The 14,410-nt window shown below is 37.4% G+C and overlaps 1 protein-coding gene across 5 annotated transcripts in view; it reads left to right on the top strand.

Moving 5' to 3' along the window:
• DISP1 (dispatched RND transporter family member 1) overlaps positions 1-14,410 on the top strand; it is a 207,214-nt gene that overhangs the window by 176,476 nt on the left and 16,328 nt on the right. For all 5 annotated transcript variants that reach the window (XM_032638237.1, XM_032638218.1, XM_032638209.1 and 2 more), the window contains one exon: positions 10,963-10,992. In XM_032638237.1, coding sequence (XP_032494128.1) covers positions 10,963-10,992 — 30 coding nt within the window. The remainder of the gene's footprint in view (positions 1-10,962; positions 10,993-14,410) is intronic.

Below are 14,410 nucleotides of genomic sequence, written 5' to 3'. Positions count from 1 at the left end.
TCTCTCTAGCTATTCCTATAAGGAGCCAGCATTCTCTTTCAAAGCATTTTGAAACACTAGTTCTTACCTACCTTATGGGGGGAGGAAGGGTTTATTGATTATTCATATGAAGTATTTCAACATGGAATTCTGATGAGGGGGACCTGGCTTCCCAGCTTTTGCCATGGCAGAGTGTTGAAATACTTATGTGATGACTTGAACTCTCTGAAATTCCACACGAGAATCCAGTAGAATTTCACAGCAGGAAAGGACCTTAGAAATAATTTAATTCAACTCTCTTTATATTGCAGATGAGAAAATTGAAGCCAGAGTGGTTAAAACTGAAGATTAATCCCCAGTTAATAGCAGGTCTTCTTACTTCTCACTGTGGTCTTTTTAATACATTATTCTTAGAATAAGTTCCTCAGCTTGGTTTCATGGTGTTTGGTATGATAGGTTTGGGGATTGCAGACAGAATCTATGCCGTTATGAATTGAATGCAGTGAACTTAAAGTTTTAGCCTAGTTGCCCTAGCACCAGAATGTAACGAGGACCTCACCACAGCTTGAGAACACATGGTCCCACCATGTTGGGGTTTTCCTCATTCTTCTTCAGAAAATTCTTGTTTATTCTCAGTCTAATTCTTTTAAGCATAGTTGATTTTTTTTTTTTAACCTCAGACTTTGAGAAGAAAACCCTTTTCTGTCAGTATTATTTTTATAAAAACTGTATTAGAGTTTTGCTTTGATCTTTTTTATTAAAGCTTCTGACCATTGAGTTATATAAATTTAACTTTTTAATTAAAGGATAAATATGAGAAACTTTAGTTAAGGAAGAAAAATCAATTTCACTATATGTTGTTTTTCTTAAAAGCATAACTAAAGAATTTCTATAGAAGTTGAGGGAATAATCTATCCTCATGGCCAGTGTAATGAAGATATCACAACAGCTGCAAGATATTGGTTACACTGTTGGAATTCATTTTGATACAGTGGATTTTTATTATTTTTTTTAACTACCCCACCCCCCCCAAAGCTTTTTGGTAGCAGGTGTGACTTTTAACCTTCCAAACTCAAACTTGTATGATACTGAATAACTTGGTGGGGGCCAAAATATGTGGGAAATGAATTTTAAAAAGATTAATAATCTTGTAACATGGAGCTCAAATAATAGTTCTTACATTGAACAAAATGCAGACACGTTATACTAAAAATTGAAGACCAGCAATGTTGGAGAAAATAATTGGCAGGTTTGTGAATTATGATTATGTTTATAATTTTGATCTCTAGTCTAATTGATGAAAGCCTTGTCCTATTAATAAAATAGATAACTTATTTTCAGGAATGCAAATAGACCTTCACTGAGGTGTTTTTATTTTTATAAATTTATTTATTTTTGGCTGTGTTGGGTCTTTGTTGCTGCGTGTGGGCTTTCTCTAGTTGCGGCGAGCAGGGGCTACTCTTTGTTGAGGTGCGCGGGCTTCTCACCGCCGTGGCTTCTCTTGTTGCGGAGCACGGGCTCTAGGCGCGCGGGCTTCAGTAGTTGTGGCACATGGGCTTAGTAGTTGTGGCATGCAGGCTGGAGAGCGCAGACTCAGTAGTTGTGGTGCACAGGCTTAGTTGCACCGCAGCATGTGGGATCTTCCCGGACCAGGGCTTGAGCCCGTGACCCCTGCATTGGCAGGTGGATTCTCAACCACTGCACCACCAGGGAAGCCCTTTTACCGAGGTTTTAATTAACATACGAACTCTCAGTTGTATAATTTGTATACTTTGTAATGAAAGTACAAAACATTTTTACTTTTTTACAGATAAGATCCATAAAATTTTGAAAGTGGAGAAATTTTTGTGTATCTTTCTTATCTTAATGAAAGTAATAAAATATATTTGTTGAATCAGGCTTAATGTAAACCCCCAAAATATACTTGTAAAACTGTGCCTTCAACTTCCAGATTAACCTCTGGACAACCCCTCTGCGTTGTAATTCAAAGTATCACTAGCTTCATTTCAGTAAGCACTGCAACTATTTTTAATTCATTATATAGAGATAAGTTAAATGTAGTTTTAGGCATTTCTAATTGTACTTAAAGTACATCATTATATATAAATATCAAACAACCGAGAGTATGGAAATGTGTTATACATAGAATATATAAACCTTGGTTTATCCAAAATTTCACCAGAATTTTTCTTGTAATATATAAATTTATTTTAATATTATTGATTATATAATTATATATAGTATATTAATTGTATTAATATATTTTATAATTATATAATATTATGTAATAATTATATAATTAATAACATATTGATTATACAATTAATTAAGAATACTATACATTATTATATAATACTATATTTATGACAGTAGATACTCATATTTTGATTCACATATGTATGTATAAGGTTCTCAGAGGTCCTCTGAATCATTAAAGGAAGTTTAAAGTCTTTGCCATTTCTTTTCCTCTCAGTACTGTACACCTAGAACCCTACACTAGCTCCCAACCTGATCTTTAGTGTTTCCTGCACCTTGCCACCAGATCATTCATCCTAAAATAGTGTTTTCATTGTATCCATTCTTGCTCAAGAAACTTTAGCAGCTTCCTATTTCTATTGCTTGCTTCCTGCCTACTCCAATAAGCTGCCCTCCGCACTATTCCCTCCTAAGTCCTACTGACATTGCTCACGCTGCTACGGGAAGGTGTCTGGCATAGGTCTTGGTACAATGTTTGTTTCCATTCCCTCTGCTTCCTGTTTATCTCTCTGAAATCTATCTGTCCTTCAAGACCTAGTTCAAATTCTACTTATGTCAAGTTCAGGGGCTACTCTTTGGAGTACTCTGTTCCAATATTATCTCCCTGTTCCCCATTCACTTAATATTTTGTACTATACCTTTAAGTTCCAATTATTTTCTTGTATTATTCTCTAATAATTGTTTCTTGTCTGGAAGTCACATTTTCCTGGCAAATTGTCCAACGCAGTGGTTCAAGCTCTGACTGTGTAAGCTCTATTCCAGAAACTACTGAACCAGATCCCTGGGAAGGACCCTGGAGATCCCTTTCTTTATTTAAGCTAACCAGGTGATTCCAATGAAGATCAAATTACTTGGTATCATTTGAACTGTGCAGTTAATATTTGAATTGAACAAAATTAACTATAGATTTTGTATTAAATGTATTTTGTTTTAAGTTCTTTGGGGTTTTTTTTGTTTTGTTTTTTTTTTGCGGTAGGCGGGCCTCTCACTGTTGTGGCCTCTCCCGTTGCGGAGCACAGGCTCCGGACACGCAGGCTCAGCGGCCATGGCTCACGGGCCCAGCCGCTCCGTGGCATGTGGGATCTTCCTGGACCAGGGCACGAACCCGTGTCCCCTGCATCGGCAGGCGGACTCTCAACCACTGCACCACCAGGGAAGCCCTGTTTTAAGTTCTTTGAAAATTTATGATCTGTGTCATAAATTTAGGTCATAATAGGTAGTGTTACCTATTTTCTTCTAGTATATAGTTACCTGGGAGGCTTCCATTCTCCCCAAATTCTGTATCAGTGAGAGAAATTTTCAAAGAAAATATTTCAATCACATGTACCTAAATGAATGAATATATAATTTCCCTTTATAAAGTTCTTTTTCACTTCTTTTTAACTTTACAGCTAATTCATGAATACATTCTCATGAAGAATTCAAAAATACAAAGTAAAATTCACTTTTGATTCCTTCTCTCATGGTAAACAAGACTATTGATTTGCCATGTTCCCTTCTGAATTTTTAGCATACATTTACATATTTTGTATATCATTTTTCCCATAAATGCTGGATGAATTATTTTGAAACTTCTCACCTTGTCTTGGTGCTCTTTCCATATCAGTATGTGTATGTATATGTGTATGTGTACGTTTGTGTATTCATTCTGTACAGTGTTCCATAGTATGGATGTACCACCATTTATTTAAGCATCCATGAAAGATGTACCTTTAGGTTGCTCTCACTTTTTTCCTTACTGTAAACCACACCTCAGTGAACATCCTTGCATGTGCACTTTCGTGAACACATACCATTTGCTCTTAAATAAGATCTTCCTCTTCTGCCCTCCTTTTCATTTTTGGCTCACAAGCAGTTTCTCATAATCTGCGTCAGGGTACTCTCTTCCAGGTTGTGGCCAAAGAGTACCGGATCAAGTCAGAAAATTTGCATTCCAGACCTGGCTCTTCATTGACTTGCTCTGTGATCTTGGACCTTTTTCTTCTTTGTTAATGTGAAAACAAAGATTAGAGGGATGACTTTTAGGGTTTCTTACAGTTCTAATGATTTCTTGTTCTAATTAGGCTTGCGGGTGTGATACCACTTATTTTTGTTATATTCAGCTAGTAGCAAGCATCATTTGAATCTTGTAAAGTAAATCATAAAGGTTCACAGTGCTTATGAATAGAAGGGCATTACACTTTATCCCTCATTAGTCTTCTGCGTTACTGCTTAACTGATGCTCGAATGCCATTTCCAGATGAACTACTCATAATGGTGGTGGTGGTGGTAGCAGAGGATGAGGGGAAGGGGAAGGAGGGGGAGTTAGACCTTTTTTTTCTTTGGGTAATGCTCAACAGTTTACAGAAAACTGTTACTCATACAGCTCACTTTCAGGTATTATCCATTTCTCACAAATCCTGCGAAATTAAAGGACTTGTTCAGATCATTCAGCTAATGAGTTTCAGGGTCCAGACTTGAGCTCACATCTTTTTTTCTTTCATATATATATTCTTTTTCAGATTCTTTTCCATAATAGGTTATTACAAGACATTGAATATAGTTCCCTGTGCTATACAATGGGTCCTTGTTGTTTATTTTAACTCACATCTTTTGATTACTTAGTTCACTACTTTCTTAAAGACAATTTCCTCATGCTCAAATATTTATTTAATTTATGCTGAATTTCTTTTATAACATTTATAAAGAGATTGGTATTTATTATATGCTCTTTAAAAATTAGTCCTCCACTCCCAACCTTATCCTTGGTCTCCTAGTTTATTTTATATTTTGTGTAGTAGTGGGACTCTGGTCGGTTACAACAGTTTGAGACAGCAAGATGACCAGTACTTTTGAGTCAACAACTCTTGAGCATTCAGGACATGCATTACGCAAGTAGTTGTGGTTATTGTTACCCTTCAAATCACTTGGCACAGACCATAAACATTTAGCTCTCGTGCATGAAGATAAATTAGAGACCGAGCTTAGCTTGTCTACAGGGTATCTGTTTCATCTTCACGATAGACCCCAAGTGTGCCAGTGATGATTCATGGAAATACTTAGTGATGAAGATTGGTTTTGTTTTTGTTGGAAATCTTTTAAAGAATGCTCATCAAAGTGTGGATTCTTTATTTTCAGATACTTTCTTCCTAACATACCAGCAATGAGCTAAAGATATTGCTTACAGAATACCCTTTTACAAAAAGGCAATGTGGCACAATCCAATGGGACTAAAGTATGGGACTATTGAGACTAAAATGTGCTACTTTAAGCACTTTCTTATTTAAATTTGGTTACTACCATGAGGTAGAAAATATATGTCCTTCATAGCATTTTAGTTGTTCAGAAATATACAAAGCTCTTTTTTTCTGTAGCTTTGATTTTCCTGAATGCTAGGAAGAGCTATTTGGAATTTGTGAAACTTGATACTGCCCCTTTCTAAGTCCTGATATTAATTCTGCAGCTATGTCAACAATTGAGTTCTCTAGACAGGTAGCATGTTTTCATGTTTTAGTGGTCCCATTTCCCTCTGTATTCCCAAAAATTATCAAAAGAGAGAGAAAAGGTGAGGGAAACCAAAAGAACAGGCCATTTGTAGCTTTTCTACATTTTTTTCTGTTTCTTGTTAACTTTTTCCCTCACATACAAATTACCTTTTAAAAAAATCTTCCTTGCCTCTGTGCATCCCCCAACCCCCATTTTCATGATTACCCCACTCTGCACCCCACACCTTTCCTCCTTCTGAGAACTTTACAGTGTCGTTAGTTGGTCCCTTGACCGATATATGTGCACATACCACAGTTCACTGGTCATCGGAGCTGGAGCCAAGGTTCTCAACTGCTGTTACAGTTCTCAAGTGTGAAGTGTCAGGGGCAATTAATTACTTATTATGAGTACTGAGTTATAAGTGCCTTATTTATTTTTTTGAAAGCAGAGTTGAGCTTAGCCCTACAATCATGTCAGTGTCATCCACTCGCATACAGAAATGCTCTCTTGAGTGGGAGAGAGACACTCCAGCTAGTCATCTGGGGATTGTGCACAACCCAAGCTTATTTAGGCTACAGCCTGTGGGAGTGTCATGGGGCATGCAAATGTCATCTGCCTTGGGGCTTTTTCAAGCAGAAAAAAAGGCTACAACCCTAACCAAAGAACAAGCAGATGTTCCCAACTAAGATGATTATTTTTTATTTGTTTTTTTTTTTTTTTTGGCATGAGTTTTGACCAGACAGTATTAAAAGGTGAATGAACCTTCGAAAAGCATGGTTTCTCTTTTGTTTGTTTTTACCAGTTGTTATTTAGCAACACAAGACTGAAGTTAGGGGGAAAAAAAATCATTCTGCAGATTTTATTAGATAGCTATTAAAAGTAGCAAATCGGAAAGAGGGTACAGATGGAGGAAGACTATTTTATTTTATTTTTTTTTTCGGCACGCGGGCCTCTCACTGCCGCGGCCTCTTCCACTGCGGAGCACAGGCTCCAGACGCGCAGACCCAGCAGCCACAGCCCATGGGCCCAACCACCCCACGGCACGCGGGATTCTCCCAGACCAGGGCACGAACGCGCGCCCCCCCGCATCGGCAGGCAGACCCCCAACCACTGCGCCACCAGGGAAGCCCGAGGAAGGCTATTTTTGCTCATGAATGTATGTGGTGGATTCCCTTGTTTGCCTCCTTAAACAGGTATGTTCTGGTAAGAGATTGTAGGCAGAATTCAAGATGGTAACATCATGGGCTCCCCTGGTGGCGCAATAGTTGAGAGTCCGTCTGCTGATGTAGGGGGCGCGGGTTCGTACCCCGGTTCGGGAAGTTCCTACGTGCCGCGGAGCGGCTGGCCCATGAGCCATGGCCGCTGATCCTGCGTGTCTGGAGGTTGTGCTCCGCAACGGGAGAGGCCACAGCAGTGAGAGGCCCGCGTACCGCAAAAAAAAAAAAAAAAAAAGATGGTAACACCATAAGCCATAAATCAAACAGATTTCACGTTTTACCTGCAGTTGTGGTTCTGGTGTTTCAAACATCTGTTTGTCATGTCCATTAGTATAAAAACTTCAAAGGGAACTTATGTTTTCCCAGGAGGTATCTTTGTGGTAACCTTAGTTTTTCTTTTTCAACTGATGTCAACAATTTCTACTTATTGTCTCCAATTTAACATAAAATGAGGTCTTTACTCAAGCAGAAAGAATGTGATGAATATGTACTTGTTTCTGTCTCTTGGGAGCAAACTAGTCATAGATCCATGAATTTCTCAGTTAAAAAAAAAGTTAATGGGGGTGAGTAGGAGGAAAAAGAATATTTACATTTGTTACAACCCAAAATGTATACAATAAAATATTTTTTTGCAACTGCTTGGTATGATTTACCCCAGAGCTATGGCTCTGGGGATCACCTTGGGTCTAAAGACAACAAAATCTGTTAACTTCTTATGGAAATTCAAGAGATAGTTTTGAGGATGTGTAACTTGAAAACTGGTGAAAAATTAAGACTTTGTGTACAAGTTAAGTGATTGCTTCTTTGGTCAGTGTCTTACTCTCCCTCTCTGTAAAAAATAAATGTTCTCGCAAAGCTCATTAATAGCTTCATCGCTGGTGTTCAGATAGCATGTTCTTTAAAAAGCAATGTGTGGTTGTAGTGATGGACACACAACTCTGTGGAAGTACTAAAACCCATTAACTCGTACAGTTTAAATGGATTAATTATGTGGTATGTGAATTATATCTCAATAAAATGTATATTTAAAGAATCAGGGCTTCCCTGGTGGCGCAGTGGTTGAGAGTCCGCCTGCCGATGCAGGGGACGTGGGTTCGTGCCCCGGTCCGGGAAGATCCCACATGCCGCGGAGCGGCTGGGCCCGTGAGCCATGGCCGCTGAGCCTGCGCGTCCGGAGCCTGTGCTCCGCAACGGGAGAGGCCACAACAGAGAGAAGCCCGCGTACCACAAAAAAAAAAAAAATAATAATAATAAAAAAATAAAAAATAAAAAAAAAAAATAAAGAATCAATATATAATTATATTTGAGAAGATAGTGAGGTTTTTCCCTTGGTAGATTTACCCCCCAAAACGAGTGCTCTTCATGAGTTCTTCAGTAGCAGACATTTTTATTGAAAGCCCTATTTGCGTAGAGCAAGTTTTCAAGTGCTTCACCAGCTCCTGGGGTTGTAGGTGTGGTCTTTCCCTCTGCGCTCAGATGGCCTGGCTTGACCACATCCACAAAATTGATATTGAATTAGGCATGAGAGAAACAACTGTAAAAGATTTGGGGGGGAAATCACCAAAACTTAGATTATATATTGTAATTAGTGAACTCAGGCTATTCAAAAGTATCTGAAGTCCTCCAAAACTGGAAATCATAGACAATGCAGTATGATAAGTAAGAAAAGATTGGCAGCTGAGTATACATTTAAATTTAAGTTACAATTAGATATTTAAGGAATGTATATGGCACTTTTTTTAGAATTTTTTACTTTAACCTTTCTGATTAGCTATAAATTAATGAATCCTGCAGCACTGAGGAATAATAGGGCCTCTATTATAGGATTCAGAGGCACAAAAGAAAACTTAGAAAATGTAGTAAAGTGGTAGAGGAGCTTAGGATTGGCAGATAGGAATGGGCTGAAGTTACAAAGTGTGTGTGTGTGTGTGTGTGTGTGTGTGTGTGTGTGTTTAACAGAAAGAGAGATAAACAAATAGAAAATAAAACTAAATTTTCCTATGTTGATATTTATGTCCTCATTTTCTTGCTATCCATTGACTACTGACTTCAAAGCTGTTGAACCTGAGAAAAGTAATAAAAGATGCTCATTCATTAATCAGCAAACTCTGATCTGACATCCACAAAGGACCATACATTCTACTAGGTTATGGAGATGTGAACACAAATAAGATGTGGTTGCTGGGTATGATTTAATGTCAGTTTTTAGCTTTTAAAAGTGAATTCTCTTTATTGTACATATGTAAGAAGAATGCACTTTAGGGGGATTTCTTTAGTAATGCTGTGAATATTCGGTTTCATACTTGCTCATAAAGCAAGTTCTCTTATGCTCTTCTTACTGGAAACTCTGACTTTAAATTCCACATCTCCCAAAAGAAATAATACTTCCTTTCCTGTATGACAGATGAATACTTTATGATTATCCCTATGTCATTTTCCCCCCTGGTATTAAAGACCGACACACACAGGACTGAGAACAGCAAATTACGAATCAAGAAACATGAGTTCTCTCTACAGCTCTGCTCCTACGACCCTGAATGATCAAAGGCAAACTGAGGCCCATCTCTACAAATAGGACTGGGATGAAATTGGAATGTGTCTCTTCTCTAACATTGTTCCCAGTGCTTGCAACCTCTGGAGTTGTTCCATCTCCCTGAGTTTAGTATTTTTAAGGGGCTTAGACTCATTAACGAGGACATGTACATAAAGCATGAAATTTAGAACATATGCATCTTTCATGTAAACAGATTAATGCAAAGTGCGTTCTAGAATGTAAGTTCCATGAAGTTTGGGACCCTGTTGATCTCATTCATGGCTATAACAGGAGTTAAATATATTTTTTTTAAGAATGAATACATGTATATTAGTGAGACATGTAATGGAGAGGGAAAATATGAAAGGAAACTTTAGATCTCAAAGCAGTTCTAAAATAGGGCTCTACTACTGGAAGAGTAATAACTTGAAGTAGAAAGACTAGAAGATAGATTTTTCATTTTGTTTTATTTCCTCAAAGTATGGGACAGCCTGGTGGAAGATTTCAGGTTAGGAGAGAGTACACAGGTAGGAAATTTATTCATTTATTCAGCAAATATTTAAGTATACTCTCAGTATTAGTGTAATGGTGATAAAACTTTTTGATCTCACGACCCCTTTACACTTTCAAAAATTATTAAGGATCCAAAGCTATTTTGTTTATGTGGGTTGTATCTGATATGTGCCATATTGGAATTGAAACAAATTTAAAATTTCTAATTTAACTTATTTGAAATAATGACAGTAAGCCCTTTATGTGTTAACACAAATAATATTTTTCATGAAAAACAATATCATTTCCAAAACAAAAAAAAAGTTTAGTGGGATGATTAGTATCATTTCACATTTTTGCAAGTCTCTTTGATGTGTGGCTTCAGAGAAGACAGCAGGATTCTCATACCTGCTTCTGCAGTATACTGCAGTCTGCTGTTTGGTTGAAATATACAAAATTATGGAGAAAACCCAGCTTTAAACAGGTATGGGGGTTAGAAAAGGGAGACCCTCACAAACTCTGTGAAGGATCTCAGGAACTCCCAGGGATCTTCATCCCACACTGTGAGAACCACTGTATTCCAGAATGGTGAAACATCAGCTGAAGAAGGAATACAATACTTCTGGTTGAAGAAGGTATTGATGTCCTATTTAAAAAAAAAAAAAGATATTGGGGGATCCTTGATAAGTAAGAAGCAGCCTGGATTGGAGACCTGTCTGTGGCTTCTTGTTGTGAGAGAGATGAGGGAGTCTGTAGCTGTAGGTTTGGGGAATGTTACAGGGTATGACTATGATTCCCTTAAGAGGGTGTGATAAGAGTCTGGAAAGATGCCACCTACTGGTGTACAAGATGGTCAACATTCATTGTTAAATCCAAAATCTCTCAAATAGAATCCTTTTTAAGCCTTCCAGGATTTTTTTGTAAAGAGAGATAACAAGTAAAATGTTAAATACATATATAAAGCATGTGTTTATATTACAATGCCTGTTTCTGATTGTTTTTCCTTTGCTTTTTTTCCAGCCCTTCCAGACCTTTCAAGTTACCAAAAAGGTAAAGTAGTTTGGATTATCTTATTAAATAAGGATGTGCTTTTCCCCTTTTAGTATTTTCTTTACATTTTGCTGCTGTTTTCACCTTCCTCGTTCATATTTTTGTGAAGGAAAACTAAATTTCCTCTGAGTTGGCTGCTTGAGGAATCCTATACCTCCAAAAGTGGTTTTAATCCCAAGGTTGACATTTAGCCTTTAAATGCTATTTGGGTTTAATCATTTATATTTGCATAATTATTTTGAATTCTTTCCTGTAATGGATTGGCTTCTCAGTGTCCTACTTATTAAGAGAAAAACTGTTCAGCCAACTACCGTGACTTAAATTCATGGCAATTTATTTCAGCTGGGTTGTCTGTGTTTCTAAAAATTTTGCTATCGTGTTAAGATGTAGGTGTTCTTTTATGTGGAAATTTTTAATTTTAGTTTTATAGTAGAAAAGCAAAATTTTAAATGGACAAGAAGTTCTGAAAAAAGCATTGTCGCATCAGCTGTCCTTGTACATTGTGTACATTGTGGTTCCAGATATAATATTATTTAAGAAATTCTTAGTGATCTTTGAAATTCATTTGCTAAAGAAGCTCAGATGCTAATAACCCTGAAGCCTATCTCAGGAGAGTCATCCTTTCTTTGGAGTAAAATTACTACATAAATTTTAATTAGTAAACTCCTTTCACATTTAAAAAATATTTTTTAAATTGTAATAAAATAGACATAGCATAAAATTTACCATTTTAACCATTTTAAAGTATACAATTCTGTGGCATTAAGTACATTCACATTATTATACAGCCATCACACCGTTCATCTCCAGAACTTTCTTCTACTCTTCAAACTGAACCTCTATACCCATTAAATAGTACCTCCTCATTTCTTTCTCCCCCCAGCTTCTGGCAACCACTATTCTACGCTGTCTCGATGAATTTCATTACTCTAATACCTCATATGAGTGGAAGAGTACAGTATTTGTCCTTTTGTGACTGGCTGATTTCACTTAGCATAATGTCCTCAAGCTTCATCCATGCTGTAGCATGTGTCAGAATTTCCTTCCTATGTAAGACTGAACAATATTCCGTTGTATGCATATACTACATTTTATTTACCCAATTTTGCAAAAGAATTACGGAAAAAAGACGAAGGAAAGAGGTTTTACAAGTAAATATGGCATATGAAGAAAATGAAATTCCATTTTTCTAGAAATAATAGGGTCTTCTTAAGTGACCAGAAGTTTTATATTTTGAAAGGTTCGTATATATTTGTCTCTGTTAATAGATTGGTATTTTTAAAAACCTGAATTTATTCTTTTCAGTATATACACATAAAAATACAACTTCTTCCTAAAATTAGCCTTTTCTGATTCCCCTTTCCTACCCCAGCTAGAAGTACTTGCTTCCTTCATTGAATTCACAAAACATTTTATCTGTATCCTTCTGTTGACCTGATTTTGTAGGTATTTGTGCACCTGTCTGATTTTCTGAATTAGACTCTAAGTTCCTTGAGGATAATATCCATGTCTGCTATTATTTTATTCTCAGAATGCCTGCCTTCTTACTATGTAATGTTAATTGTTGAATGAGTTTATTACTTCACAAGAAAGAAAGAGTTCTGTACTGTTTTCCTCTGTGAGATTCCATAAGCTTCAATCATTCCTCCCACTAAATTGGTAGTTGATGCCACTAGAAATGTTATGATTAATGACATTTAGAAATGGGTACCCTTAAAGGCCAAGAGGAATAAAGGAGAGATATTAAAGGAAACAGAAAGAAAGAAACCGAGGAAGAAGAGATTTTTTTAGGAAGCAAGCAGTAGCTAAAGTGTTAAATATTGCTCAGGTCAAAGAAGATGAAAACCAAGAGAGTTAGTTGACTTTGGCAGTTTCAGAAGAGTCATGAGAGCAAAAGCCAAGCTATCGGGGGTTAAGGATTGGGTGGTTGGTCAGGAAAACGAGGCCTCAAGTCCATGGTACTCATACTCTCTAAAGCCTGGCTCTCTGCTCAGAAAGGCAGGGGTGAAAAAGAAGAGTGTTTCCAGAAAGGCAGCAAAGGGCAAAAGAAAAAAGTCTTTGTAAGCTGAGAGGAAAATTTACTGTGGAGGGCCTTATTGTAATACAAATGGCCCATTTTAAACAGGCCCCCATATAATGTCACTACAGCTTAAGTTAGCCCTGTAAGACGCTTCATTTGTTTTAACAGTTATTTCTGATCTTTTCCCAGAATAAACCCAATAATAAGGTGGCTGAGAATCTAGGAGGATATTTGGGGGACTTCCCATTGGATCCTCATGAAAATCCATCATGGCAGGAACAGCCTGGACCAGGGTGCCAAGCAGCCTGCCCACTTACTCAGATCCACAGTTTACCCACAAACGCAATCCATTCATTCTGTTCTTCTGAGTCCTACATATCTGCACTATTTGAGACTTAACCTACTGAGAAGTGCCATGAATACGCTTTTTTATAGAGCAGTGCCATGGGTAGCACCTGCGGGCCTAACCTAAGCAGCTGATACAGCAGTAGGACCTTGAGGAAAACTGTTCCCTGGTCAGTCACTGGAAAATGACTGCCTGCTGTCACCCAGGAGTTACAGAAGTGGATTGCGTTTACAATTATGCTGTGTGGTCTAAAGAGTTACAAAATCAAGATCAGGCAGATGAAAGACAAGTACTACATGGTACGCAGAGGAACATACTATAGTAAAAAGAGCGGTCCTTTGGAAAATTCTTCCAGTGCCCAGAAAAGCATGTGCAGGTTCTTTATTCAAATTTAAACTTAGTTAGAATATGTACCTGGAACCCAGACTCACCATGAAGGGAATTAGCCAAAAAAATATAGCGATAAAATTTATAGGTCATTTTTAATTTCCTTTACTTCTCCAGTTTTCCTGCTTTATTAGATGTTTTCCTTAATATTACAACCATTGTCTGGGTTTCGTATTATACATGAAACTTTTGTTTGCCACGTGGTGCCCATAGTTACACAACGTCTTAGAACAGACAGCAGGAAGCAGAAATAGCCTCAGCAGTTTTGCGCTGTTTAGGAGAAACCCTTGTCTGAATGACATTTACTCAGAGTAGCTGGGGCTTTTTCCCCCACGGTGCTTTATGTCCTCAGGATGGTGATTCCATTTCTTAAGTGCGAACAGTTGTCTCTAGGAAAGGTTAGCACGTGAAACATCTGCTTTGTGAAGAAGTGGACTTGTAATATAGTAAGGTTAAACGTGTTTGGAAGAAATGTGCCGAAATCACTAATGCCGTAAAGTTTCCATATGTAGTCAATGCATGGATATGGTATAGAGCAGTGCTGTAAAATCAAAACCAAATGTTTCCAAAGGCAAGAAAAAGCAATTATGGAATGAGGTTTTGAAGATTGCTATGCATGTGTGCAGATTCTTCAAGAACACAAACAAAAAGTCATTATATGGGTA

Source organism: Phocoena sinus, chromosome 1, assembly GCF_008692025.1.
Source record: "Phocoena sinus isolate mPhoSin1 chromosome 1, mPhoSin1.pri, whole genome shotgun sequence".
Lineage (NCBI taxonomy): Eukaryota > Metazoa > Chordata > Mammalia > Artiodactyla > Phocoenidae > Phocoena > Phocoena sinus.
Note: the sequence above shows the minus strand (reverse complement) of the source record. Positions and strands in the feature narration are given on the sequence as shown.